General features: G+C 42.0%; 1 protein-coding gene and 19 non-coding genes across 20 annotated transcripts in view; all 20 read left to right on the top strand.

The window, feature by feature from the left end:
• Nucleotides 1-209: 209 nt before the first annotated feature.
• Trnah-gug (transfer RNA histidin (anticodon GUG)) lies at nt 210-281 on the top strand. The gene has a single exon. It is a non-coding gene; the product is annotated as a tRNA-His (tRNA).
• Nucleotides 282-841: 560 nt separating this feature from the next.
• Trnah-gug (transfer RNA histidin (anticodon GUG)) lies at nt 842-913 on the top strand. Its single transcript has one exon. It is a non-coding gene; the product is annotated as a tRNA-His (tRNA).
• Nucleotides 914-1,222: 309 nt separating this feature from the next.
• Trnah-gug (transfer RNA histidin (anticodon GUG)) lies at nt 1,223-1,294 on the top strand. The gene has a single exon. It is a non-coding gene; the product is annotated as a tRNA-His (tRNA).
• Nucleotides 1,295-1,855: 561 nt separating this feature from the next.
• Nucleotides 1,856-1,927, top strand: Trnah-gug (transfer RNA histidin (anticodon GUG)). Its single transcript has one exon. It is a non-coding gene; the product is annotated as a tRNA-His (tRNA).
• Nucleotides 1,928-2,236: 309 nt separating this feature from the next.
• Trnah-gug (transfer RNA histidin (anticodon GUG)) lies at nt 2,237-2,308 on the top strand. The gene has a single exon. It is a non-coding gene; the product is annotated as a tRNA-His (tRNA).
• A 560-nt stretch (nt 2,309-2,868) lies between these two features.
• On the top strand, nt 2,869-2,940 carry Trnah-gug (transfer RNA histidin (anticodon GUG)). Its single transcript has one exon. It is a non-coding gene; the product is annotated as a tRNA-His (tRNA).
• Nucleotides 2,941-3,249: 309 nt separating this feature from the next.
• Nucleotides 3,250-3,321, top strand: Trnah-gug (transfer RNA histidin (anticodon GUG)). Its single transcript has one exon. It is a non-coding gene; the product is annotated as a tRNA-His (tRNA).
• A 560-nt stretch (nt 3,322-3,881) lies between these two features.
• On the top strand, nt 3,882-3,953 carry Trnah-gug (transfer RNA histidin (anticodon GUG)). Its single transcript has one exon. It is a non-coding gene; the product is annotated as a tRNA-His (tRNA).
• A 309-nt stretch (nt 3,954-4,262) lies between these two features.
• On the top strand, nt 4,263-4,334 carry Trnah-gug (transfer RNA histidin (anticodon GUG)). The gene has a single exon. It is a non-coding gene; the product is annotated as a tRNA-His (tRNA).
• Nucleotides 4,335-4,894: 560 nt separating this feature from the next.
• Trnah-gug (transfer RNA histidin (anticodon GUG)) lies at nt 4,895-4,966 on the top strand. Its single transcript has one exon. It is a non-coding gene; the product is annotated as a tRNA-His (tRNA).
• Nucleotides 4,967-5,275: 309 nt separating this feature from the next.
• On the top strand, nt 5,276-5,347 carry Trnah-gug (transfer RNA histidin (anticodon GUG)). Its single transcript has one exon. It is a non-coding gene; the product is annotated as a tRNA-His (tRNA).
• A 560-nt stretch (nt 5,348-5,907) lies between these two features.
• Trnah-gug (transfer RNA histidin (anticodon GUG)) lies at nt 5,908-5,979 on the top strand. Its single transcript has one exon. It is a non-coding gene; the product is annotated as a tRNA-His (tRNA).
• Nucleotides 5,980-6,288: 309 nt separating this feature from the next.
• Nucleotides 6,289-6,360, top strand: Trnah-gug (transfer RNA histidin (anticodon GUG)). Its single transcript has one exon. It is a non-coding gene; the product is annotated as a tRNA-His (tRNA).
• Nucleotides 6,361-6,920: 560 nt separating this feature from the next.
• Nucleotides 6,921-6,992, top strand: Trnah-gug (transfer RNA histidin (anticodon GUG)). Its single transcript has one exon. It is a non-coding gene; the product is annotated as a tRNA-His (tRNA).
• Nucleotides 6,993-7,301: 309 nt separating this feature from the next.
• Nucleotides 7,302-7,373, top strand: Trnah-gug (transfer RNA histidin (anticodon GUG)). Its single transcript has one exon. It is a non-coding gene; the product is annotated as a tRNA-His (tRNA).
• A 560-nt stretch (nt 7,374-7,933) lies between these two features.
• Trnah-gug (transfer RNA histidin (anticodon GUG)) lies at nt 7,934-8,005 on the top strand. The gene has a single exon. It is a non-coding gene; the product is annotated as a tRNA-His (tRNA).
• Nucleotides 8,006-8,314: 309 nt separating this feature from the next.
• Trnah-gug (transfer RNA histidin (anticodon GUG)) lies at nt 8,315-8,386 on the top strand. Its single transcript has one exon. It is a non-coding gene; the product is annotated as a tRNA-His (tRNA).
• A 560-nt stretch (nt 8,387-8,946) lies between these two features.
• Trnah-gug (transfer RNA histidin (anticodon GUG)) lies at nt 8,947-9,018 on the top strand. Its single transcript has one exon. It is a non-coding gene; the product is annotated as a tRNA-His (tRNA).
• A 309-nt stretch (nt 9,019-9,327) lies between these two features.
• On the top strand, nt 9,328-9,399 carry Trnah-gug (transfer RNA histidin (anticodon GUG)). Its single transcript has one exon. It is a non-coding gene; the product is annotated as a tRNA-His (tRNA).
• Nucleotides 9,400-16,992: 7,593 nt separating this feature from the next.
• Nucleotides 16,993-27,820, top strand: part of LOC139456458 (E3 ubiquitin-protein ligase ZNRF3-like) — a 77,168-nt gene continuing 66,340 nt past the window's right edge. Inside the window, exon 1 of the mRNA XM_071238184.1 lies at nt 16,993-17,266. Within this exon, the coding sequence (XP_071094285.1) occupies nt 17,078-17,266 (189 nt within the window). The 5' untranslated portion in view covers nt 16,993-17,077. The remainder of the gene's footprint in view (nt 17,267-27,820) is intronic.

The raw sequence follows: 27,820 nt of genomic DNA on the forward strand, positions 1-27,820 counted from the left end.
ATTTGACTTGAAACTATTCAAAACCTTTTAATTCAGCAAATTAAATTTGGAAATAGACTCCTGATTTACGTATATTTTAGTTGCCTTTAGGAAAGACGTAATTTACCCCTGCATTTTGTGAAGACAGTGAAAAGAAATCAAGTTCAAGCCGTTACAGAACCAAGAATGTTTTGAGCTAATATGCCTTGCTGATAACAGGGTGACAGGTGGCCGTGATCGTCTAGTGGTTAGGACTTTGCGTTGTGGCCGCAAGAACCCCGGTTCGAATCCGGGTCACGGCATGTTGCCCGAGCTTTTGCAGAATGTGTTTCTCTGCATTTTCCGAGCCAGGAAGCTTTCCAGTGGCCAACCAACCAGATGCGCAGCTTTTGGCCGAGTTTCACGCGTCTGAGTTGAACACAAATTCAGTGGGAACTGAAGACATTGTCTGTAACCATCCAGGTACGACGATAGTTACAGAGATGCACCTATTTTTAGAGTGCCTTATGTCCATTGTGTAGCTAACGTAGCTATCTGAGGCGTTACACTCCTGATTGCTTCCATCAAAAGTAGGCATATTTTCCTTGTCCATCTTCTATGGCAAATAACTCTCTGATGTATTTGCTACCTTCGTGTCGTGAATACTGTGACTGTAAGTTACTCCTATCATCATGTACATTTGTAGTGTAATAAGTAGATGACGGAAACTCTCTGCTCACTGACTTGTTCGGGACTTCCTGCTGTTTTTAGAGGGCGTCATCAACGTTATACTGTGACAAAGCGATGTGTTTATAGACTATAATTGTAAGAAGGAAAAGCTGAAACTGTGTATAAATCGCTGGCCATTTCAGGTTGTAGAACAGCCGTGATCGTCTAGTGGTTAGGACTTTGCGTTGTGGCCGCAAGAACCCAGGTTCGAATCCTGGTCTCGGCATCTACACCTTTTTGGGGATATCATTAATATTTCAATATTCCATTAAAGCACACACGTTTACTTTTACAGGTCGGCCCATTTCAAAGCAATGCATAAAACCATTTGACTTGAAACTATTCAAAACCTTTTAATTCAGCAAATTAAATTTGGAAATAGACTCCTGATTTACGTATATTTTAGTTGCCTTTAGGAAAGACGTAATTTACCCCTGCATTTTGTGAAGACAGTGAAAAGAAATCAAGTTCAAGCCGTTACAGAACCAAGAATGTTTTGAGCTAATATGCCTTGCTGATAACAGGGTGACAGGTGGCCGTGATCGTCTAGTGGTTAGGACTTTGCGTTGTGGCCGCAAGAACCCCGGTTCGAATCCGGGTCACGGCATGTTGCCCCAGCTTTTGCAGAATGTGTTTCTCTGCATTTTCCGAGCCAGGAAGCTTTCCAGTGGCCAACCAACCAGATGCGCAGCTTTTGGCCGAGTTTCACGCGTCTGAGTTGAACACAAATTCAGTGGGAAATGAAGACATTGTCTGTAACCATCCAGGTACGACGATAGTTATAGAGATGCACCTACTTTTAGAGTGCCTTATGTCCATTGTGTAGCTAACGTAGCTATCTGAGGCGTTACACTCCTGATTGCTTCCATCAAAAGTAGGCATATTTTCCCTGTCCATCTTCTATGGCAAATAACTCTCTGATGTATTTGCTACCTTCGTGTCGTGAATACTGTGACTGTAAGTTACTCCTATCATCATGTACATTTGTAGTGTAATAAGTAGATGACGGAAACTCTCTGCTCATTGACTTGTTCGGGACTTCCTGCTGTTTTTAGAGGGCGTCATCAACGTTATACTGTGACAAAGCGATGTGTTTATAGACTATAATTGTAAGAAGGAAAAGCTAAAAACTGTGTATAAATCGCTGGCCATTTCAGGTTGTAGAACAGCCGTGATCGTCTAGTGGTTAGGACTTTGCGTTGTGGCCGCAAGAACCCAGGTTCGAATCCTGGTCTCGGCATCTACACCTTTTTGGGGATATCATTAATATTTCAATATTCCATTAAAGCACACACGTTTACTTTTACAGGTCGGCCCATTTCAAAGCAATGCATAAAACCATTTGACTTGAAACTATTCAAAACCTTTTAATTCAGCAAATTAAATTTGGAAATAGACTCCTGATTTACGTATATTTTAGTTGCCTTTAGGAAAGACGTAATTTACCCCTGCATTTTGTGAAGACAGTGAAAAGAAATCAAGTTCAAGCCGTTACAGAACCAAGAATGTTTTGAGCTAATATGCCTTGCTGATAACAGGGTGACAGGTGGCCGTGATCGTCTAGTGGTTAGGACTTTGCGTTGTGGCCGCAAGAACCCCGGTTCGAATCCGGGTCACGGCATGTTGCCCGAGCTTTTGCAGAATGTGTTTCTCTGCATTTTCCGAGCCAGGAAGCTTTCCAGTGGCCAACCAACCAGATGCGCAGCTTTTGGCCGAGTTTCACGCGTCTGAGTTGAACACAAATTCAGTGGGAACTGAAGACATTGTCTGTAACCATCCAGGTACGACGATAGTTACAGAGATGCACCTATTTTTAGAGTGCCTTATGTCCATTGTGTAGCTAACGTAGCTATCTGAGGCGTTACACTCCTGATTGCTTCCATCAAAAGTAGGCATATTTTCCTTGTCCATCTTCTATGGCAAATAACTCTCTGATGTATTTGCTACCTTCGTGTCGTGAATACTGTGACTGTAAGTTACTCCTATCATCATGTACATTTGTAGTGTAATAAGTAGATGACGGAAACTCTCTGCTCACTGACTTGTTCGGGACTTCCTGCTGTTTTTAGAGGGCGTCATCAACGTTATACTGTGACAAAGCGATGTGTTTATAGACTATAATTGTAAGAAGGAAAAGCTGAAACTGTGTATAAATCGCTGGCCATTTCAGGTTGTAGAACAGCCGTGATCGTCTAGTGGTTAGGACTTTGCGTTGTGGCCGCAAGAACCCAGGTTCGAATCCTGGTCTCGGCATCTACACCTTTTTGGGGATATCATTAATATTTCAATATTCCATTAAAGCACACACGTTTACTTTTACAGGTCGGCCCATTTCAAAGCAATGCATAAAACCATTTGACTTGAAACTATTCAAAACCTTTTAATTCAGCAAATTAAATTTGGAAATAGACTCCTGATTTACGTATATTTTAGTTGCCTTTAGGAAAGACGTAATTTACCCCTGCATTTTGTGAAGACAGTGAAAAGAAATCAAGTTCAAGCCGTTACAGAACCAAGAATGTTTTGAGCTAATATGCCTTGCTGATAACAGGGTGACAGGTGGCCGTGATCGTCTAGTGGTTAGGACTTTGCGTTGTGGCCGCAAGAACCCCGGTTCGAATCCGGGTCACGGCATGTTGCCCCAGCTTTTGCAGAATGTGTTTCTCTGCATTTTCCGAGCCAGGAAGCTTTCCAGTGGCCAACCAACCAGATGCGCAGCTTTTGGCCGAGTTTCACGCGTCTGAGTTGAACACAAATTCAGTGGGAACTGAAGACATTGTCTGTAACCATCCAGGTACGACGATAGTTACAGAGATGCACCTATTTTTAGAGTGCCTTATGTCCATTGTGTAGCTAACGTAGCTATCTGAGGCGTTACACTCCTGATTGCTTCCATCAAAAGTAGGCATATTTTCCTTGTCCATCTTCTATGGCAAATAACTCTCTGATGTATTTGCTACCTTCGTGTCGTGAATACTGTGACTGTAAGTTACTCCTATCATCATGTACATTTGTACTGTAATAAGTAGATGACGGAAACTCTCTGCTCACTGACTTGTTCGGGACTTCCTGCTGTTTTTAGAGGGCGTCATCAACGTTATACTGTGACAAAGCGATGTGTTTATAGACTATAATTGTAAGAAGGAAAAGCTGAAACTGTGTATAAATCGCTGGCCATTTCAGGTTGTAGAACAGCCGTGATCGTCTAGTGGTTAGGACTTTGCGTTGTGGCCGCAAGAACCCAGGTTCGAATCCTGGTCTCGGCATCTACACCTTTTTGGGGATATCATTAATATTTCAATATTCCATTAAAGCACACACGTTTACTTTTACAGGTCGGCCCATTTCAAAGCAATGCATAAAACCATTTGACTTGAAACTATTCAAAACCTTTTAATTCAGCAAATTAAATTTGGAAATAGACTCCTGATTTACGTATATTTTAGTTGCCTTTAGGAAAGACGTAATTTACCCCTGCATTTTGTGAAGACAGTGAAAAGAAATCAAGTTCAAGCCGTTACAGAACCAAGAATGTTTTGAGCTAATATGCCTTGCTGATAACAGGGTGACAGGTGGCCGTGATCGTCTAGTGGTTAGGACTTTGCGTTGTGGCCGCAAGAACCCCGGTTCGAATCCGGGTCACGGCATGTTGCCCGAGCTTTTGCAGAATGTGTTTCTCTGCATTTTCCGAGCCAGGAAGCTTTCCAGTGGCCAACCAACCAGATGCGCAGCTTTTGGCCGAGTTTCACGCGTCTGAGTTGAACACAAATTCAGTGGGAACTGAAGACATTGTCTGTAACCATCCAGGTACGACGATAGTTACAGAGATGCACCTATTTTTAGAGTGCCTTATGTCCATTGTGTAGCTAACGTAGCTATCTGAGGCGTTACACTCCTGATTGCTTCCATCAAAAGTAGGCATATTTTCCTTGTCCATCTTCTATGGCAAATAACTCTCTGATGTATTTGCTACCTTCGTGTCGTGAATACTGTGACTGTAAGTTACTCCTATCATCATGTACATTTGTAGTGTAATAAGTAGATGACGGAAACTCTCTGCTCACTGACTTGTTCGGGACTTCCTGCTGTTTTTAGAGGGCGTCATCAACGTTATACTGTGACAAAGCGATGTGTTTATAGACTATAATTGTAAGAAGGAAAAGCTGAAACTGTGTATAAATCGCTGGCCATTTCAGGTTGTAGAACAGCCGTGATCGTCTAGTGGTTAGGACTTTGCGTTGTGGCCGCAAGAACCCAGGTTCGAATCCTGGTCTCGGCATCTACACCTTTTTGGGGATATCATTAATATTTCAATATTCCATTAAAGCACACACGTTTACTTTTACAGGTCGGCCCATTTCAAAGCAATGCATAAAACCATTTGACTTGAAACTATTCAAAACCTTTTAATTCAGCAAATTAAATTTGGAAATAGACTCCTGATTTACGTATATTTTAGTTGCCTTTAGGAAAGACGTAATTTACCCCTGCATTTTGTGAAGACAGTGAAAAGAAATCAAGTTCAAGCCGTTACAGAACCAAGAATGTTTTGAGCTAATATGCCTTGCTGATAACAGGGTGACAGGTGGCCGTGATCGTCTAGTGGTTAGGACTTTGCGTTGTGGCCGCAAGAACCCCGGTTCGAATCCGGGTCACGGCATGTTGCCCCAGCTTTTGCAGAATGTGTTTCTCTGCATTTTCCGAGCCAGGAAGCTTTCCAGTGGCCAACCAACCAGATGCGCAGCTTTTGGCCGAGTTTCACGCGTCTGAGTTGAACACAAATTCAGTGGGAACTGAAGACATTGTCTGTAACCATCCAGGTACGACGATAGTTACAGAGATGCACCTATTTTTAGAGTGCCTTATGTCCATTGTGTAGCTAACGTAGCTATCTGAGGCGTTACACTCCTGATTGCTTCCATCAAAAGTAGGCATATTTTCCTTGTCCATCTTCTATGGCAAATAACTCTCTGATGTATTTGCTACCTTCGTGTCGTGAATACTGTGACTGTAAGTTACTCCTATCATCATGTACATTTGTAGTGTAATAAGTAGATGACGGAAACTCTCTGCTCACTGACTTGTTCGGGACTTCCTGCTGTTTTTAGAGGGCGTCATCAACGTTATACTGTGACAAAGCGATGTGTTTATAGACTATAATTGTAAGAAGGAAAAGCTGAAACTGTGTATAAATCGCTGGCCATTTCAGGTTGTAGAACAGCCGTGATCGTCTAGTGGTTAGGACTTTGCGTTGTGGCCGCAAGAACCCAGGTTCGAATCCTGGTCTCGGCATCTACACCTTTTTGGGGATATCATTAATATTTCAATATTCCATTAAAGCACACACGTTTACTTTTACAGGTCGGCCCATTTCAAAGCAATGCATAAAACCATTTGACTTGAAACTATTCAAAACCTTTTAATTCAGCAAATTAAATTTGGAAATAGACTCCTGATTTACGTATATTTTAGTTGCCTTTAGGAAAGACGTAATTTACCCCTGCATTTTGTGAAGACAGTGAAAAGAAATCAAGTTCAAGCCGTTACAGAACCAAGAATGTTTTGAGCTAATATGCCTTGCTGATAACAGGGTGACAGGTGGCCGTGATCGTCTAGTGGTTAGGACTTTGCGTTGTGGCCGCAAGAACCCCGGTTCGAATCCGGGTCACGGCATGTTGCCCGAGCTTTTGCAGAATGTGTTTTTCTGCATTTTCCGAGCCAGGAAGCTTTCCAGTGGCCAACCAACCAGATGCGCAGCTTTTGGCCGAGTTTCACGCGTCTGAGTTGAACACAAATTCAGTGGGAACTGAAGACATTGTCTGTAACCATCCAGGTACGACGATAGTTATAGAGATGAACCTACTTTTAGAGTGCCTTATGTCCATTGTGTAGCTAACGTAGCTATCTGAGGCGTTACACTCCTGATTGCTTCCATCAAAAGTAGGCATATTTTCCTTGTCCATCTTCTATGGCAAATAACTCTCTGATGTATTTGCTACCTTCGTGTCGTGAATACTGTGACTGTAAGTTACTCCTATCATCATGTACATTTGTAGTGTAATAAGTAGATGACGGAAACTCTCTGCTCATTGACTTGTTCGGGACTTCCTGCTGTTTTTAGAGGGCGTCATCAACGTTATACTGTGACAAAGCGATGTGTTTATAGACTATAATTGTAAGAAGGAAAAGCTGAAACTGTGTATAAATCGCTGGCCATTTCAGGTTGTAGAACAGCCGTGATCGTCTAGTGGTTAGGACTTTGCGTTGTGGCCGCAAGAACCCAGGTTCGAATCCTGGTCTCGGCATCTACACCTTTTTGGGGATATCATTAATATTTCAATATTCCATTAAAGCACACACGTTTACTTTTACAGGTCGGCCCATTTCAAAGCAATGCATAAAACCATTTGACTTGAAACTATTCAAAACCTTTTAATTCAGCAAATTAAATTTGGAAATAGACTCCTGATTTACGTATATTTTAGTTGCCTTTAGGAAAGACGTAATTTACCCCTGCATTTTGTGAAGACAGTGAAAAGAAATCAAGTTCAAGCCGTTACAGAACCAAGAATGTTTTGAGCTAATATGCCTTGCTGATAACAGGGTGACAGGTGGCCGTGATCGTCTAGTGGTTAGGACTTTGCGTTGTGGCCGCAAGAACCCCGGTTCGAATCCGGGTCACGGCATGTTGCCCCAGCTTTTGCAGAATGTGTTTCTCTGCATTTTCCGAGCCAGGAAGCTTTCCAGTGGCCAACCAACCAGATGCGCAGCTTTTGGCCGAGTTTCACGCGTCTGAGTTGAACACAAATTCAGTGGGAACTGAAGACATTGTCTGTAACCATCCAGGTACGACGATAGTTATAGAGATGCACCTATTTTTAGAGTGCCTTATGTCCATTGTGTAGCTAACGTAGCTATCTGAGGCGTTACACTCCTGATTGCTTCCATCAAAAGTAGGCATATTTTCCTTGTCCATCTTCTATGGCAAATAACTCTCTGATGTATTTGCTACCTTCGTGTCGTGAATACTGTGACTGTAAGTTACTCCTATCATCATGTACATTTGTAGTGTAATAAGTAGATGACGGAAACTCTCTGCTCATTGACTTGTTCGGGACTTCCTGCTGTTTTTAGAGGGCGTCATCAACGTTATACTGTGACAAAGCGATGTGTTTATAGACTATAATTGTAAGAAGGAAAAGCTGAAACTGTGTATAAATCGCTGGCCATTTCAGGTTGTAGAACAGCCGTGATCGTCTAGTGGTTAGGACTTTGCGTTGTGGCCGCAAGAACCCAGGTTCGAATCCTGGTCTCGGCATCTACACCTTTTTGGGGATATCATTAATATTTCAATATTCCATTAAAGCACACACGTTTACTTTTACAGGTCGGCCCATTTCAAAGCAATGCATAAAACCATTTGACTTGAAACTATTCAAAACCTTTTAATTCAGCAAATTAAATTTGGAAATAGACTCCTGATTTACGTATATTTTAGTTGCCTTTAGGAAAGACGTAATTTATCCCTGCATTTTGTGAAGACAGTGAAAAGAAATCAAGTTCAAGCCGTTACAGAACCAAGAATGTTTTGAGCTAATATGCCTTGCTGATAACAGGGTGACAGGTGGCCGTGATCGTCTAGTGGTTAGGACTTTGCGTTGTGGCCGCAAGAACCCCGGTTCGAATCCGGGTCACGGCATGTTGCCCGAGCTTTTGCAGAATGTGTTTCTCTGCATTTTCCGAGCCAGGAAGCTTTCCAGTGGCCAACCAACCAGATGCGCAGCTTTTGGCCGAGTTTCACGCGTCTGAGTTGAACACAAATTCAGTGGGAAATGAAGACATTGTCTGTAACCATCCAGGTACGACGATAGTTATAGAGATGCACCTACTTTTAGAGTGCCTTATGTCCATTGTGTAGCTAACGTAGCTATCTGAGGCGTTACACTCCTGATTGCTTCCATCAAAAGTAGGCATATTTTCCTTGTCCATCTTCTATGGCAAATAACTCTCTGATGTATTTGCTACCTTCGTGTCGTGAATACTGTGACTGTAAGTTACTCCTATCATCATGTACATTTGTAGTGTAATAAGTAGATGACGGAAACTCTCTGCTCATTGACTTGTTCGGGACTTCCTGCTGTTTTTAGAGGGCGTCATCAACGTTATACTGTGACAAAGCGATGTGTTTATAGACTATAATTGTAAGAAGGAAAAGCTGAAACTGTGTATAAATCGCTGGCCATTTCAGGTTGTAGAACAGCCGTGATCGTCTAGTGGTTAGGACTTTGCGTTGTGGCCGCAAGAACCCAGGTTCGAATCCTGGTCTCGGCATCTACACCTTTTTGGGGATATCATTAATATTTCAATATTCCATTAAAGCACACACGTTTACTTTTACAGGTCGGCCCATTTCAAAGCAATGCATAAAACCATTTGACTTGAAACTATTCAAAACCTTTTAATTCAGCAAATTAAATTTGGAAATAGACTCCTGATTTACGTATATTTTAGTTGCCTTTAGGAAAGACGTAATTTACCCCTGCATTTTGTGAAGACAGTGAAAAGAAATCAAGTTCAAGCCGTTACAGAACCAAGAATGTTTTGAGCTAATATGCCTTGCTGATAACAGGGTGACAGGTGGCCGTGATCGTCTAGTGGTTAGGACTTTGCGTTGTGGCCGCAAGAACCCCGGTTCGAATCCGGGTCACGGCATGTTGCCCGAGCTTTTGCAGAATGTGTTTCTCTGCATTTTCCGAGCCAGGAAGCTTTCCAGTGGCCAACCAACCAGATGCGCAACTTTTGGCTGAGTTGAACACAAATTCAGTGGGAAATGAAGACATTGTCTGTAACCATCCAGGTACGACGATAGTTATAGAGATGCACCTATTTTTAGAATGCCTTATGTCCATTGTGTAGCTAACGTAGCTATCTGAGGCGTTACACTCCTGATTGCTTCCATCAAAAGTAGGCATATTTTCCTTGTCCATCTTCTATGGCAAATAACTCTCTGATTTATTTGCTACCTTCGTGTCGTGAATACTGTGACTGTAAGTTACTCCTATCATCATGTGAAGCCCATTTTAGTTATTCCTTGTCGTGATGTTGTTGGAACTTTGCTGAAAGTGGCGTAATACTCATTCTCTTTTACCTGTCACTGATAGTGTTTTTTCCCCAGAACATGAGTACATATTTTACGTGTGCTTCTGTGAATACGATTTGATTTCAGCGTCCTGTTCGAAACGTTCCACTTGATAATAATTAAGCCCCATATGCACTATATTTGCAATTATATGGTGATTTTAACAAAATAGAAAGTGTTGTTGTTATGGCCGCAAACGCAGCCCAGACAGCGAATGGGACTTCTCCCACGAAGCGCTGCCTAGTGAAACCCACCCAGATATTTTCCGAGACTACCCAAAACTGTAGCGTTCTGCATTACCCAGATTGTCAGAAGGGCTGTATTCCTGGTAGCAAACCCGGGTGCTCTCCCAATGTCAGTCACCGGATTGGGAGGTACCAAACCTAAGGCACCGAGAACAATGGGGAGTCGGACAACTTGGTACTTGGGATGTAAGCCAGACATTTCAAAAGCAAGGTCCGCATATTGCCATGTTTTTCCGTAATCTTGTCAATCACATTAGTGTCAAAAGGGACAGAAAGTTCAAAGATATAAATGATTTCATTGGACAAGATCAGGTTTGTTGGCCTGGAAACGTCTGAGGCTGTATACGGGTCTATTCAAAAGAATTTGGTATTCATCATTTACATCATTCTACATATTCCGTGTCGTACCATGGATGGACCTCTGTGTCAAAACCACAGCTACACCATCATGTCGCTTAAGATAACGTGTCCGTGCTAACGAGGGGCATCCAGTGGCAATGTGCTGGACAGTCTCATTAAATTCATTGCATAATCTGAATTTCAAATTTACATTTTGATGCAAAATCACATATTGCCGGTTTCGAGTGGGAAGTGAGCAGCAAACAGAAAGCCTTCCGTTTCACTTTTCAGTCCAGCCGACTTCATCCAAGCGAAGGACTTTGCAGGGTTGCTGACCTTCTCAACACACTGCCCATTGCAGTGGTCGATCAGATAGCCTGTCCTTGAAAAACTGAGTCTGGACCGATTTGATATGGCACTTCACTTGGTTGACACTCATTTCTGTACCATCCAGCAGTACAGAACCATGAACAAAATCAACACTGACATTGAGATTATGTCCAACATCCTTGGCTCGTTTACGAAAACCGTGGAATGCCTTGTTTTTATCATGAGTCTTGACATGCTTCACAAGAGGATCATCAGACAAATAAATGTGTGCGGAAGTGCACAATACAATTCTATCATGAAGAGCCTCCGCCTTAATCAAACCACGCCCGCCCATTATGATTGGTAAATATAAACGATTGAGAGAAGAGCGAGGGTTATTATTATTAGTATCATCATTCTGTTTTTAAATTATTTTTCTCATTATTATGTGAATCCTAGTTCTCCCCGATTATATTTCTAGGTTTGTCAGCACCATACCCGTGCACGTGGGTTTCACCGAAGTGGTAAACATCTAAGATCACTTCGGGCTTTCCTCCCACTTTAAGCTGACACGCCGCGATATAACTGGAATACTGTTAAAAGGGGAGTTAAACACAAATCACTCATTCATTCACTCATTCATTCACTCACTCACTCAAATGCGCTTCAGAGGGTTTTACATCCACCTCACATATCAGGTACCCATTCCCTGCACATTTTAACTGCACTTGTAAGGCACTTGCCCAGGGTGACACTTGTGTTTCGAATGGATGGACGTATTCGTGTTTCCACCATCTGGTCATCTACCATCGGATGGGTGGGTTCTTTTGAGTGCACATGTCCACTAGGGCTAGTAGCAACACTTCATAAACCTACTGCCACTTCTGCCTATTGTAATGTAGGTATCTTTCTATCTTGTGGTAACCTCTAGGGAGGTTTTACTTTTTTCCTAGGAAGACCTCATCCCGGCAATGAGGTTTACAGATGAAGATCAATCCCAAGGCTGAATGGCAACCCGTTCACTGGCGGGATATGATCTCAGCACGTGGCGGTTTGACCACTTGCCCACTCCGACACCAGAAGAACATGACGGATACATAACTGGATGGCGCGTCATCTTTTCCAGGTGTGTAAATGGGAGGGGTGGGAATTGTCAGGAATCGGGTGGGCCGGATTAATTGGGCTGGGCTGATAATTATTTCTCAGTATTTGAGTTCAAAATTTACAAAGACCGCCTCCGTGGTCTACCGTCTGCCCGGAGAGCGGAAGGTCGGAGGTTCGATCCTCGGCCGCGTCAGACCAAAGACGTTAAAAGATGGTATTTGTTGTTACCCTGCCTGATGCTCGGCATCAAGGAGCTAAAACAAGGACTGGTCGGCTCGGAGTCAGCACACTGTGTATGAGTGGGGTATTCATGTTAAACTGCGGCATGGTATCTCAGTGGATTAGCACTATAAAATCAGCATTAGTCCAGACTAGTACAAACAGCCAGACACAGATGCATGCAAGTCGCTATATAAGTGCAATAATCTTGAACGCGACGTTAAACCTTATTTAAACTCGCCTCACCTCACTTCACCTCAAAATGTACCAAAATCAGATTGGCGACGCGTCAAGTCTTTAAATCTTGGACTCGACTTCGGTAAACTTGAAATCGCTGTTAAAAAAAAGATGTCATTACATGCGTTTATACACCACCAAGATTATGATGTTTAGAATTAAATGTAAGTGTATCTTGGTGTGAGATTAGCTTACCGGGTTTTTTTAATATGCATGCACGCCTCGACGTGATTGCCCCAGACGGCTACAACTTGAAAAAAAGGAGACTCTAATATTAATGAAGGTTAAGCAAGTGCGTTTACAGTGAGACATGTAAGCTACGTTAAATATACCATACCCCCTGAACCCAGAGGAGCCACCGACAACAATCCTTGACACATAAATGTGTTGGAGTAGGTTTGGTTTTACGCCGCTTTTAACGATTCCAGCAATATCACGGCAAGGGACACCAGAAATGGGCTTCACACATTGTACCCATGTGAGGAATCGAAATTGGTATTCGGCATGGCGAGCGAACGCTTTAACCATCGGGCTATCCCATCGCCCCATAATGTGCTGGATGTATTCAGTATACATCTGCCATGATTGAATGGAATGTTCCAGGTTTAAGGATTCGACAACTGAAAAAGGTTTTGTCAATGCTATATACCTGCTGGTGGTGTGTGAGTTGGATTTAACGCCGCTTTGAACAGCATTCCAGATATATCACCCCTGCCCATAGGAACTTAACAACAGGCTGTTTGTTTGTTTGTTTTTTAACACCGACCTCGGCAATATTCTAGCTATAGGACGGCGGTCTGTAAATAATCTGGTCTGGACCAGACAATCCAGTGATTGACATCATGAGCATCGATCTACGCAATTGGGATACGATGGCACGCATCAGCCAAGTCAGCGAACCTGACCACCCGATCCCGTTAACCACCTCTTACCGGCACGCATAGTCGCCTCTTAGGGCACACATGGGTTGCTAAAGACCTATTCTAACCCGGATCGAAGAACATGCGGACAGCAGTTACAAGAAGCCTTCATATTGATGCATACAACTGGGCGACTGTGATACGATAAAAATGCTCGCGTTCCAGGTGACATGTGGTTTGTAATTAATTTAAAGTATTTTTTAAATAAGTTTGATTAGTGTCCCGGATTACTTTCAAAAGTGATAAAATGTCAGTGTCGTAAATGAAATGATTTGTTGGTCGCGTTACCGGAAACACGTTTTATTCTTTTCACCAAGGAATTTAAGAAAGCTAAATTGTTTGCTCCCGGACATAGAGACGAGATAGTTGACACGTGAACTGTCCTGTGTCATTTGATATTGGTGTAACCGTTTATACACTGCTGTACACTGCAAACTCAAAGCCCATATCAAAAGGTCTTAAAGAAAAATAATAATTTTGCTTTTCTCCAAATTTCTACGACAAATGTGTTTTCCAATTCGACTATATCAGACAAAACTGACGAGTGTGGTCACATGATCCTAGTGACACAATTCAAAAATGACTACAGTAAACTACGTTTATAACGAACACGCTTATAACGAACTGACGGATATTATACGAACTGTTTTTTTTTGGTCCCGTCCATTTGCTGTATATAGGCGGTATATATGCGTATAACGAACTAACCTTATAACGAACTATAATTAGTGGTCCCTTTTAGTTCGTTATAACCGTAGTTTACTGTATTTCGAATAAACAGCCTCCCCCATTATATGCTCTGGCTGAAAAAAACAAAACAAGTACGACACAGACACTGTTTAACACAGTTTCGTTATTCACAAAATAACCGTGGTCGTGTGAATTTACCAATTATCAATTACTGAGACCAAAGAATACTTAAGATTATGTGAATAACATTGCTTTTAATTCTAAAACATTGCTTGATCAGTCAGTTGACAGTGTACACACAAGAACACTTGTGAAGATCAACCAGAGTAGTTTTAAGCCTATAGGCTACTACATAGCCCCGAAATGCAGTTGTATATACATTGATATAAGGTAGAATAAACATAATTCTATAAAGGAATCCAAACGCATCTTAGTTTCCTAAGCTGAAGATTGGAAGCGAATAGTATGTTAGGACTGAGAAGGGGTGAATGTTTTATCAACTGTATACTCCGTGTCCTGTAAGAGAGAGTGGGTGAGAATGGTTTTAGGCCGCTTTTAGCAATATTACAGCAATATCACGGCGGAGGGGAACCAGAAATGGGCTTCACACATTGTACCCACGTCGGGAATCGAACCCGGGTCTTCGTCGTAACAAGCGAACGCTTTAACCACTAGGCTACCCGACCGCCCCTGTAAGAGAGACTACGTTAAGACATTGATATGTGTTTTGGGGTTTATGAGAAGGTAAGTGTTTTCTTTCTTTTTCAAACTGCTGTAAAACAACAGGAAAATCTGAAATTTTGAATTGGCTTAAATTCTAAAGCCAACAGCATAAGAAATCGGCCCAGCGAAAGCCCGATAAAACACCATAAATATTTAAATATGTGTGCTACTAAAAGATGCTCATTTTGTATATGATAAGAACATGACCAGTTACTTTCGTTTCGGTTGTTTTTTACCCTGTTTAGATTTGGTCTTCAGCAAACCATGCTTGTTGTAAAAGGCGCCTAACGGGCTCGGGTGGTCAGGATCGCTGACGTTGAGGCATATCATCGTATCCTGATTGCGTATATCGATTCTCATGATGTCAATCACTGGATTGCGTGGTCCAGACTTGATTATTGACAGACCGCCGTCTTAAGGCTGAAATAGTGTTAGTGCGGCGTTAAACTACAAACAAACGTAAGAGGAGACTAACTGTATCGGGCGGTCAGGCTCGCTGACTTGCATGGTTGATGCAAGTCACAGCATCCCAATTGCGTAGATCGATGCTCATGTCAGTCACTGGATTGTTTAGTCCAGATTCCATTATTTACTGACCGCCGTGGTATTGCTGGAATTTCGATGAGTGCAGCGTTAAACACTAAACTAAACTACCGGTATACTTTCATTTTAAGGTTTTTGTGTTCTCACTATATAGGTGGTAGTCTGTTCACATGTTAATATGCTTGTCGTAAGAGCCGACTAACAGGGTCGGGTGGTCAGGCTTACTGAGTTGCTTGAAGCATGTCATCGTATCCCAATAGCGTGGATCGATGCTGATGATGTCATTTACACACCGCCGTCCTAACGGTCCTATAGCTGGAGTATTGCTGGGTGCGGCCTTCAACAACAAACAAACAAAACATGTTAACTTGTAATTTGTAAATGACAGGAACAGTTTAAGCTATTCAGGATATCACAGAATCCTAACCGTTTGATTACTATAGTGGGTGTACGACGGGGAGGCGTTTGAACTTTGTTTAATTTCTGAGATCAGCTCTCATTGATGAGTGAGTGTTCACGCCGCTTTGAGAAGAAATTCAGCTGGCGTGTCAACTTGATGTGGGAGGAAAGCCCGAAATGATGCAGGTCTTAGATGTCTACCACTATTGGGAAACCCGCGAGCACTGGTTAGGTGCGGACATCCCGAGAAACATTAACAGCGCAAACCGGGATTCGAACCCACGATTTCTAGCACGCTCTCAGTGCGTTAACTAGTGAGTCTCTATACTATACAATGATTCTCCAGGCTGGACCACACTGAAGGACACACTGAATAGCAGAGAGCGTGCATCCAATACCTATACGCTGCTTGTTCACAGTATCTATAGCAGGTGAGGTGAGGTGATAAAATCAGATTTAACGTCGCGTTCATGATGTATTTATTTAGCGACGTGCATGAACGTATGTGTGTGTGGCTGCTTGTATACCAGCCCGGACTAATGCCGGTTTTATAGTGCTACCCTACTCAGATACCATGCTGCAGTTTAACATGGATACCCAGCCGATCAGTCCTTGTTTTATCTCCTTAACAGTTAATACCAAGCACCAGGCTGAGTTGAGGCAAGTGCCATCTTTTCATGTATTTATGGTGTGACGCGTCCGGGGATCGAATCACCGTCCTTTCACTACACCTATAGCAGATTTCGGAATGCAGTCAAGGTATATCGAATCACTGAAATAAACTCAATCCACCGCAGTACCTGTATTTCTTGAACACTATTTAAACGCCTGCTTTGAATCAATACAAGCCGTGAACTTCACACGGCAGAGAATCAAAAGTGATTTAAGTTCATGCAGGCTGTGCGCACTTCTTCCCTTTACGTGTCAACCTCGGACTCACCCTCCCCTTGTCACCCCCACCCATTAATTGCTCCCATTGAACTCTAAGACGATCACAAACAGCATTACCTCACCGACCCAACAAGGTGTATAATAAATGTTTCATGGACTCGAACGAATCGATGCCGTATCAAAGACTATTGATCGAAACAGTTTTTGCAATTAGTGGATAATGAACATAAGAATAGTGTGTGTGGAAAGGAAAAAAACGTTAACGGTAAAGGTTGTTTTTTTCAATTACCCATGCATATTTGTACGATTCATATCGAACCTGACATTTATGATTTCACTCCCTGTTTACAAATTCTCTGTACGCCAGTAACTTCAAAGGCGGGTGTTTTTTGCTCGGTCTGAAGCTAAGCGAGCACGGTGGGGTCGGCACAGATTATTCGTGTCTCTCCCCGTAGGCGGGGAAACCCTATAAACCACGTGACTCTCCAAAGGCTTTGATGCACGCCGCCATTGACTGGTATGCTAGCTTACCGCTAGAGAAGTGGCGAGAGAGGGTGCGGGTGTGTATATGTCGATAGGAGACTCAGGGAAGCGATGTCCCGCGTCCTAACCTCCGGAGACGTTCCGGGAAGATGAATCTGGTTGTCTTGTTGTTGTGTATGTTAGTGGCATCGCGTGGAATGACACAAAACACTGGAATTCTGGAGATAGTACTGTACAATTCTGTGGAAAATGGCGAATACAAGACGAGATCGTACCGACTGAATGGCGAATTCTCAGCTGCAGGTCCCCGAGTCAGCGCTGAAGGACAGCTGATGCAGGTGAGACATCCGTGTTTTTGTTCCCGTCACCACACGAGTACATCACACAGCACGAGCGGTCCGTGCTGCACGTGAAATATTCACGGGTCGACCTATTGCTTCATGCGCGGACAGCCGACCCTCCCGACCTGTGTCCATCAAGGGCAAGGATGCGATTTCTTGTTTACACTATTGATACGTACCACAATGTAACCTTTAAAACAATTCTAGATTGTTTAACTGAAACATGAAGACGCGAAAGTTGTACAAAGTTTCCACGCCGAGGCTGTTATGAATGGGCTGTGTTGTCAACAGAGCGAGTGCGTGTTGTGTGCTTGATAGCGGCAGTGTTAAAGGGACCGATGGTTGCATTCCATGCTTTTCAACCCTTGTGTTTTGTTAGCCGGCAGTCGTGCAGCCGGGATAAACCCCTGTATAGCTTGTTGACTTGGGCTGAATACACCTGACAGATTAAATTTTCAGGCAAGAAGACGAGCGTAGAGGTGCTATGGCTGTTTTCTACCTCCTTTTGACATTCGAAGCATTAAGACACTCGTACAAATGTTACTTGGAGACTTAAACATATGACTAAGTAAAGTAAAATGGGTTATGAATGGCAAATGATGATTATATTTCTTTTATTACCTTTCCTTCATGATATATCAGCATTTTATTATTAGTGTTGTCGTAAATCTTAGTTGTATCATTATCATGAAGATAGAGGTGGAATAGTGGTCAAGTGATCTCGTCATGCCGAAGGCCCAGGTTTGATTTCTGCAATGTTAAAAATGTTGAACGCTTTGTTATGTCCTGCTTTGGTGTACATTTTATTCTTATTAACTGCAGTTTTTATTGAAGTAATTAAACAAGGATGATCTGCTTTTATTGAAACAGCTCAATGGATAATTTGTCAAGAAGCTATCCCGTGGGGTAGCCAAATTGTTAAGACGGTCACTCATCACACAGGGGATCCGAGTTTGTTTCTGCACGTAGAAAGCCATTTCTGGGTCCCCCCGCCCCTCCCTGTGATATTGCACTACTATTGCTAAAAGGGGCATAAAATACTCCTCACTCTTTGTTTGTTTGCTCTCAGCAATATTCCAGCTGTATGATGGTGATATGTAACTAATTTAGTCTGGACCAGACAATCCAATGATTGACAGTCAACAAAGTCACTGAGCCTGACCACCCTATCCTGCTAGTCGCCTCTTACGACAAGCATAGTTCCTTCCAAGGGCAAACATGGGTTGCTGAAGACCTATTATCTACCCGGATCTCTGACTCTTTGTAACACATAATGGGGTTCTTCTCTCCATGGCAAGACACCACCATCTGCATTCTTCACCAAACTGGTAAATGTCTATGAGAAGTGTCACTATGTGTTTTCTACCAACATTGGGCTAACATGCCGGGCTATAACTGCCACTGTTCCAAGAGGCTTTCAACTCTACTAACTCACCCCTTATTCTGATATTTGCCAGAACATCAGATTTTCGGCCTGGATTATAGCAGCAGAGAAGCCATTAAGTCAGCAATCAACCACCTTGGTCACTGAGTGAGTGGACAGTAACTGCGCGAGACTGACATTATTTTCCTCACAAGAGAATTGATAGAGGCTGGTAATGACTTGTTACGGTTGTGTGTTGTCAGTTTGAGTCCTGTTTATCAATATATTCCCAGCTCGTCTTCCAGAAAGATAAGTGGAACTTGATAGACCACAGAAGGATGATAAAAAGCAATACAGTCTGGTAACCATGGCAGCACAACTCCACCCCAACCTCTCAGATCCCCTCCCACCTTCTTCACCCTCCCAGTAGTTTCATTAGAGACAGTATGAGGTTGGTGGATTAGTTCGGAAGGATAAGTGCATCTCAGCCTTAGGGTTGAAGATGGATGTTGCTGGAAATGAGATCGAGCCTTAGAATAAGGAAATGAGATGGATTTCAAGTATTGATATAGCAGCATAGCAGGCTCTTCAGTTGGTGCCCTCAGTAGTGAGCCCATATCAATGCTTACCACTGAATAAAACTTTTTAGGACAATAAGGATTGCCTAATCTTCAGTGGACAAAATCGGAACTACCAGCTGAAATCATGTCCCATGTGAACAAGCAGAGATGGACGAAGGTTTAGAGCTGTCGGTATATTCGTTTAGTGATGCTTTAAAGCTCCTGCAGGGGTATGGGAGTGGACTCCTCATACATGTATGTAGTAGTGAGTTAAGTGACACAGAATATAGTTATGTACAATTCTAAATAACGATCATTTCAAAAGGAACCCTTGAGTATTAAGGAGCTCTCTTACCAAGAGCTGGGGATGAAAATGAAATGAGGGTGGTTCTTTTATTTAGAGATGTAAATACGGAGAGTAGAAGTTGTAGGAAATTAACCAAGTCCACTTTTTTTCTCACTTTGCCCCCTTGACTATGGGCAAATTGACTGAGAAAATCGATTACCCATTTGATAAAATAAATATATGTGGCCTTGATAATACTTATCATGCTTATCTCCTGGTTTTTTTAAGTAAGTTTCAGTTATATAGGAATATATGGCTAATTTATTTTTGAAATTGGCCGTATCCTCAGTTCCATATTAAAGAAAAATTCATGTTTTTAACCTAATTATTCCTGCTTGTATAAGATAGAATCTTGCAGTGATTCATGTGTCAGTGCACAATAATAGAACTAGTTAAAGTAGTTAAGTACTTATTGACTGATCAATGTGATTAGTTACTCAGTAGTCTAAAGAGGTGCACGTGTTAATTATCCACTTACTGTTGGCTGGAAGGTTTTCGCAGTAAATTGACCGTGAAGTGATAATTGCGGTACCTGTTAATAGCCCAGGTGTGATAGCAGGATGTACAGCCACATTTGCTTGTCCTTGAATCCACTTATAGAGCTTGCCAGAGTTAGCGTTAATTTCTTGGCAACTCTTCAAGTGATTGGGGACAAACATTACTTTCAATTTGTGTTTGGCGTGTATTTTCTCTATGAGGGAATTATCAATTTGTTGATCATGAAAAATGTTCAAACTGATATTTTACATTGCCAGTGTTTTTTGTTTTTTACAGGTGAGTCGACATAAAATTTGAAAAAAAATAGCTTAAAAAGAATTTTTTTCTGTGGCAGATTGACACCCAAGTCCAAGAAAAAATAATATTATTGCTGTAAAATAGTGCAAGACTTGTTTTGGGACCTACATTTATATTAAGTACAGATATTCCACAATCATGATGAAGTATACCACTCAAGATTTGCTAAGGACTGGGATAGTCACCTTTAGTCAAAGGTCCTTAGCAGATGTTGAGTAGTATTCTTGGCCTAAACAGCCTTTTGTTTGTGCTTAGTTGTTTTGTACGGGAACAAACCTTAGCATCTTGTTGGCAAGATAACCCATGGCAAAGTTACACGTGAAAGTACTGAAAGTCTAAGATTACTCAACATATACAGTTCCTATCCATGTGTCTCAGGGTTTGGTTGGGTTGTTGTTTAACGCCGTAAATAATCGAGTCTGGACCAGGCAATCCAGTGAGTGATATCATTAGCATCGATCCACGCAGTTGGGATCGATGACATGCTTCAACCAAGTCAACGAGCCTGACCACCCGATCCCGTTGGTCGCCTCTTTCGATAAGCATGGTTGCCTTTTACGGCAAGCAAGGGTTGAAGACCTATTCTACCCCGGATCTTTGTGTCTTGGGTGGATATATCTGTAGGTTTATTGTATAAAAAAAGCAAAGTCAGTTGTGTTTTTTTAAAATGGATGATAATGTTTATCAAAAGTAAGACATCTGTCTTAAAGTGTGTCAACAATGGTGTTATTTTTCTTATCAGTGTGTTTGTGGAGTCTGTTTATGCAGTATCTATGTGGAGTCTGTTTATGCAGTATTTATGTGGAGTCTGTTTATGCAGCATCTATGTGGAGTCTGTTTATGCAGTATCCATGTGGAGTCTGTTTATGCAGTATTAATGTGGAGTCTGTTTATGCAGTATCTGTGTGGAGTCTGTTTATGCAGTATCCATGTGGAGTCTGTTTATGCAGTATCTATGTGGAGTCTGTTTATGCAGTATGCATGTGGAGTCTGTTTATGCAGTATCTGTGTGGAGTCTGTTTATGCAGTATCTATGTGGAGTCTGTTTATGCAGTATCTTCATTATATAAACATAGGTGAGAAGTCTTGTTTACCGTAGTCTCACATCTTGTATGTGCACTCATATGAAATACTTACTTTCAGTTACTTTTGTCTGCACAAAACTTTGCTATGAACTATTAAAGTAATATGTCACAGAAGATATTTATGCTTTAAGTATTCCAAGTACAGGATGAATACTATTTTCATTTATGTTGGTTAATACATAAAAAAAAGCCAGACTAATTTTTTTATTTCAATCCTTGAAAACTTTTTTGGGTTTGAAAACATTGATTTACGAAAAATGTGTCCGAAGCACGAAAAGACCTTGAATTTGGCTGTCTTTGATTGTCTAATCAAGACTTGATTTACAGGCCACCTTCATATAGATGGATTATTACTGAATTCAGTGTTTAGCTACAAACACAGTAAGACACTTGAAAAGACCATATAATTGGCCTAAACACTTCTGTTACATATATTACAATAAATGCTTTTTTATATCCCTGGTGGGGGGCACGGGTGGCCCAGTCGTCTAAGGTGCTGCGATTCGCTGTGCCAGAAACCTATGATTGTTGGTTTGAATCCCAGTTTGCCCTGAATATGTTTCTAGGTTTGTCAGCACCATACCCATGCTCGTGGGTTTCACCGAAGTGGTAAACGTCTGAGACCTGCATCACTTCAGGCTTTCCTTCCACATTAAACTGACACGCCATGATATAACTGGAATACTGTTACAAGCGGCATTAAACCCAACTCACTCATTATCCCCCTGGTATGTAGTAAGGGGGAATATCGTAATGGTAGTCCAGCCGTCTGTCCATCTGTCTGTCCATCCGTCTGTCCATCTGTAATCCTTTTTTGTCAGAATCATGTCTATAAACTAACACTAATGGGTATTCATTCATGAAACTTTTGCACACACAAAGATCTTCTGGTGTCTTTTGCTATTTAAGGATTTTGTAAAGAATATTTATTCTTCCCATTTCCATGGCAACAAGTGTGACTTTGATTCAAGTGGAGTGTTTGCCCGGACTAATCTAGACTTGACAAATCATTCTAAACTTGAGTTGGACTTCTTTTTTAGTTTATTCTCTCGTGTCCTAGAGACAGGCTAGTCCGGATCATATCTCTGGAAAGTTGGTATTTGTTCTTTCGAAGTTGTGGGGGCCAGAGGGATTTGTCATCTTCTCTTAACTCCTATTTGAATTAATAAATGGTGACATTGTGTAGCAATAGATTAGCATGGAACATATAGATAACAAATGTTGCAATGCTGGTGTGATGACTTGAATAATAGAGTATGTGCTAATGGAGGCATGCTGGCATTATAGAATGAAGTAAGAAATTCCTAATAAATCTGTTTCAAATCACAGGTGGGCCAGACTTTAAGCTTGCAAGGTGTGATCGTTGCTTTGAAAAGTCCTCAGACTTCGTGGGTCAAGTTTTGTATGAACCAAGCTTCATTACCTGATTACCTCAGTTGCTTACTGATGCTTACTCTTTGAACGAACTGTTGTACGCCGCTACATACCCAGCTCTTATTGGAGGAATTACAGTAATTTGTTTTATTCTTAACTTCACTGATTGAACATTTTCAGTGAAATAGCATCATGTCAGACTTTGTAATTTTTAGGACTGCTCCGTGAATAGTGTCAGCCCAGAGAGAGGAAGGTCTGTGGTTCGATGCCCGGGGGCACATCATACCAAAATACTTTAAAAGACGGTACTTGTTGTTATCCTGCCTGGTGCTTGGCATTAAGGGGCTAAAACAAGGACGGGTGGATTCGGAGTATAAAGTCATCTGGGTGGGGTATTCATGTTAAACTGTGGCATGGTATCTCAGTGGCCTTGCACCATAATCGGCGTTAGTCTGGACTAGTACACAGACACACACACATTCATGCATGCACGTCGCTATAATCAAGCGCAATAATCCTGAACGTGACGAAAACCCGATTTCACCTCACGTTATAATTTTTAGATTTTATGGTATTATATGTCAGCGTAACATCGTAACGCCCAGTAAGGTGGCTTATGTGACACAGTTAAAACAATATATATATATATATGTGATAAACTGTACATGAAATAATTAACAATATAACAAAGTACTGAAAATATATCTAGTGTACATACAAAAAAAATAGTTAAAATATATTCTGGGTTTAACATTGTTTAACACATGTAGAATTTATTGGACTTGTAATACCAGTAGGCACTACTTGTAATTAAGTGTCAACCATTGCTCCTTTGTAGATGTTGAAATTAGTAAATATTGTGCCGATCTTTAGCCAGACCATTCTTTTACTGGAAAAGCCAAATTTTATGTTATGAAAAAAGAAGAAATAATTAATGCCCTGATTGACAGAAAATGTGCTCACCAATACAGTTGAACACTGTGGCGTCAAACTTACATTTGTCTCAGAGTGGAAGCTTGGTCCCTTCGTATTCCTTCTTTATTCATCGTTTTTGTTTGTGTTGAATCTCGGATAACTCCAAGTATTTACGTTTGGCCTTTCAACTTTGACACAACAGTGTTTGACGGTATAATAAGTAGTTTTTGCTTTATTATTGTCATTTTTTCAAGGGTTTCTAAATGAAAATAACCTAAAGTAAACTCTGTTTTTGATAATTTATAAGATTTATGAGAAATCAATTATTTTCCTGTCTGAATCCTCCAAGAACATCTGTCAACAAGGTGACATCGGTAACATGATGCAAATGTTATTATTGTAGTCATACTGGGAAATGATATGAACAAAAGTATAAGATGAGCTGTGTACCAGATATTTGTAGCAGCTTTTGTAATGACAGTGTCTTTACTCTCCGCCCTAATGTCAGTTTAATGTCAACATAGATAATTATATTCTTTAAACAGTTGGGACTGTCTCCATCTATCCAACTGCACCATCCAAGGTAATTTTATCTATGTGAAACACTCATTTAAACATTACCAGAACAATCCCAGTTGTTTAGTCAGGGTTTTTTTTTCACCTTGAAAATGATAATGCATTCTACCTGCCTTCCTGAAACATTCACCCTTTTAATCAGCGGACATTGTCCTGTGCTTTGTTTAGTGTAATTACAGTAGGGATCTCAGGTAACGATTACTTACACAAACACAGGGCTTTGATTACTCAGGGGGCCCAGGTGGCCCAGCAAGGTAAGGCGCTGAAGTGTTGCCTCCCTCTCATGTAGCAGGATCCCAGATTTGCCATTGTCAGACCCAGATGCATTCTACGATTCTGAGATCATGGAAAGATTTCCAGAAAATGTAACTTACCGCTGAATTGCAGAAAAATCGCAGAAAAATCCCAGAATTTGCCTTTTCTTATCAATCACTAATTTTCATTACTTCATTAGCCTAATAAGCTGCCTACACATGTATTATGGGATAGGATGAGAAAGGAGGTGATTCTACTCCTCTACCAGCACTGGTTTGCTTACATGGTTATACAAGGTATCTATTCTGGTACGACTGAACCAACATTTACGATATTGAAAGCTTGTTATTTCCCTCCCATAAATCTCGGGTCATGTTAACCAACTCCATCTCTTTGCTTCCTTCTGAGGTAGAGCACCTGTTCATTGAATGTGAAGGTATATTAGATTTCAAACCATTTTTCAATGGACACTTTCAGATGGGCATTAACTGCGGAGGGTTGCCCTTCTGGGTATTAACCTTTCAGAAGCCCTGTTATATGAACACCCATGGGCAGAATAGCTAAGTCTTTGTTGGTATTCAGGGACCCCTGATGTTTTGATGTGTTTTGTAAATGTTTATTCTTTTACAAAGATGGTTAAACTGGCTCAGTGATTGCTGATATTCTGGATAGATCCCATCTACTGGTAACTGGGAACATCATGAGCTGGTGTGAATGCACGTTCAAACTGGCGCAGTATCGACTAGATACAATCTCTACAGTAGAATATTAGCCTTTGGTGATGTCCCCTGACTCTTAGCACCTTTTAGTACGCCATTCAGGACAAAACGTCACTTAGACCAGGAGTTGAAGCATGCACGACCTTGACATGGTTCGTTGACTTTGAAACAAGATCGGTTCAAGAGGAACAGAGGTCAGGTCAACCCATTGATAGCAAGGACATAGAAGAGGGGAGTCCTCCCTACTGATGAATAGACACCGGGGACAGCCTATCAGCAGTTTCAATGACTTCATCAAGTTACACCAAACAGACTTAAACATTCTAAAATTATTATTAAAGAGTCATGTTTTGGAATCTCTTTGAAGATGGTGGCCCATTATGCATGTAAAGCCTATATTTGCTTAAACTTTTTTTTCAAGTTTAATTTCTTTATTCATGCCCTTCTGTCAGCTTGGTTGAGCTCCATTGGGACTGTGGTTGGTAGTAATTTGAAGATGAGGATGGGGAGTTTGTTAAGCTTCTCTGAAGTGAATTACATTAGGCAAGTTTTATCTTCTTCTTCAGTAGAAGTGACTCAGTGTGTTTGCTCATCATTTCTGCTGCCCTTGTTTAGAATTTGGTCAGGGATTTACCTGGGTCCATTGTTTGGGGGATTCTCAGTAATAAGGAGTACAAGTTATGGACATAGGGGTCCAAGACTAGCAACATGTGGCATAACATCACTTGATTTCCAGGTTAGAATAGGTCTTCAGCAACCCATGCTTGTTGTAAGAGGCGACTAACGGGATCGGGTGGTGATGTCTTTGTATCCCAATTGCATAGATCAATGCTCATGTCAATCACTGGATTGTCTGATCCAGACATGATTTACAGACCGCTGTCCTATAGCTGAAATATTGCTGTCATATTGCAAATATTCAGAAAATGTTCAATGTTCAACCATGGACACTCTGAACTTGGTGTGTATTTCTGACCAGAATAGAAATGTTGGGGATGTATGAGGCTTAGAGCAACAATGATGTTGGTTAATGATTCAAACAGTCATACTTTTCTGCACCCCAAGGAACCACAATGTAACTTGTGAAGAAGAAGACGGCAGTACATCACTTGTCTTTTTCCCCATGGGGTTAATGAGGGAGAAGAAGGCGGCAGAACATCACTTGCCTTTTTCCCCATGGGGTTAATAAGGGAGAAGAAGACTACAGGACATCTCTTGCCTTTTTCCCCATGGGGTTAATGAGGGAGAAGAAGATTACAGGACATCACTTGCTTTCTCCCAGTTTTGTTTGGGTATGAGAATTATCAAATACCCTATACTTGTCTTCCCCAGGGGGTTGGGCTGTGAGAATGGGTACGCAGTTAGTGTATATGTATAGTCTCTCCCAGGACATTCTGGACCTGAAGAATTTGCCTGTAACAAAGTTGCTTTTCTCACTGTGAGGATAATGGGGTAGGTATGGAAATAACCAGGATTCCTTTGGATGGACAGAAAGTGAGATAGATAGATGGAGGGACATGGATAGCATGAGATAGAGGGATAGAGTGAGGGATGGATAGCATGAGATAGAGGGATAGTGAGAGATGGATAGAGTGAGATGGATAGAGTGAGATGGATAGAGTGAGATGGATAGAGTGAGGTAGAGGGACAGAGTGAGATATAGGGATAGTGAGATATGGATAGAGTGGGAGATGAATAGAGTGAGAGATGGATAGAGTGAGAGATGGATAGAGTGTGATAGCATGAGATAGTGAGATAAATGGATAGTGAGATAGATGGATAGAGATAGGAGAAAGATAGATGGATAGAGTGAAATAGAGGAAGGGAGATGGATGGAGGGAGGGAGATGGATGGAGGGAGGGAGGGAGATGGATGGAGGGAGGGAGTTGGATGGATGGACGGAGATGTATGGATGGAGGGAGATGTATGGAGGGAGGGAGGGAGATGGATGGAGGGAGATGTATGGATGGAGGGAGATGGATGGATGAAGGGAGATGGAGGGAGATGTTTGAATGGAGGGAGGGAGATGGATGGATGGAGGGAGATGATGGATGGAGGGAGAAGGGTGGATGGAGGGAGGGAGATGGATGGATGGATGGAGGGAGATGGATGGATGGAGGGAGGGAGATGGATGGAGGGAGGGAGATGGATGGATGGAGGGAGATGGGTGGATGGAGGGAGGGAGATGGATGGATGGGAGAAGGAGGGAGGGAGATGGATGGATGGAGGGAGGGAGATGGATGGATGTGTGGAGGGAGATGGATGGATGGAGGGAAGGAGATGGATGTGTGGAGGGAGATGGATGGATGGAGGGAAGGAGATGGATGGATGGAGGGAGATGGAAGGATGAAGGGAGATGGAGGGAGATGTTTGAATGGAGGGAGGGAGATGGATGGAGGGAGGGAGATGGATGGATGGAGGGAGAAGGGTGGATGGAGGGAGGGAGATGGATGGAGGGAGGGAGATGGATGGAGGGAGGGAGGGAGATGGAGGAAGGGAGATGGATGGATGGAGGGAGATGGGTGGATGGATGGGTGGAGATGGATGGATGGATGGAGGGAGG

Source organism: Haliotis cracherodii, unplaced genomic scaffold (assembly GCF_022045235.1).
Source record: "Haliotis cracherodii isolate W230 unplaced genomic scaffold, xgHalCrac1.p SCAF_11, whole genome shotgun sequence".
NCBI lineage: Eukaryota > Metazoa > Mollusca > Gastropoda > Lepetellida > Haliotidae > Haliotis > Haliotis cracherodii.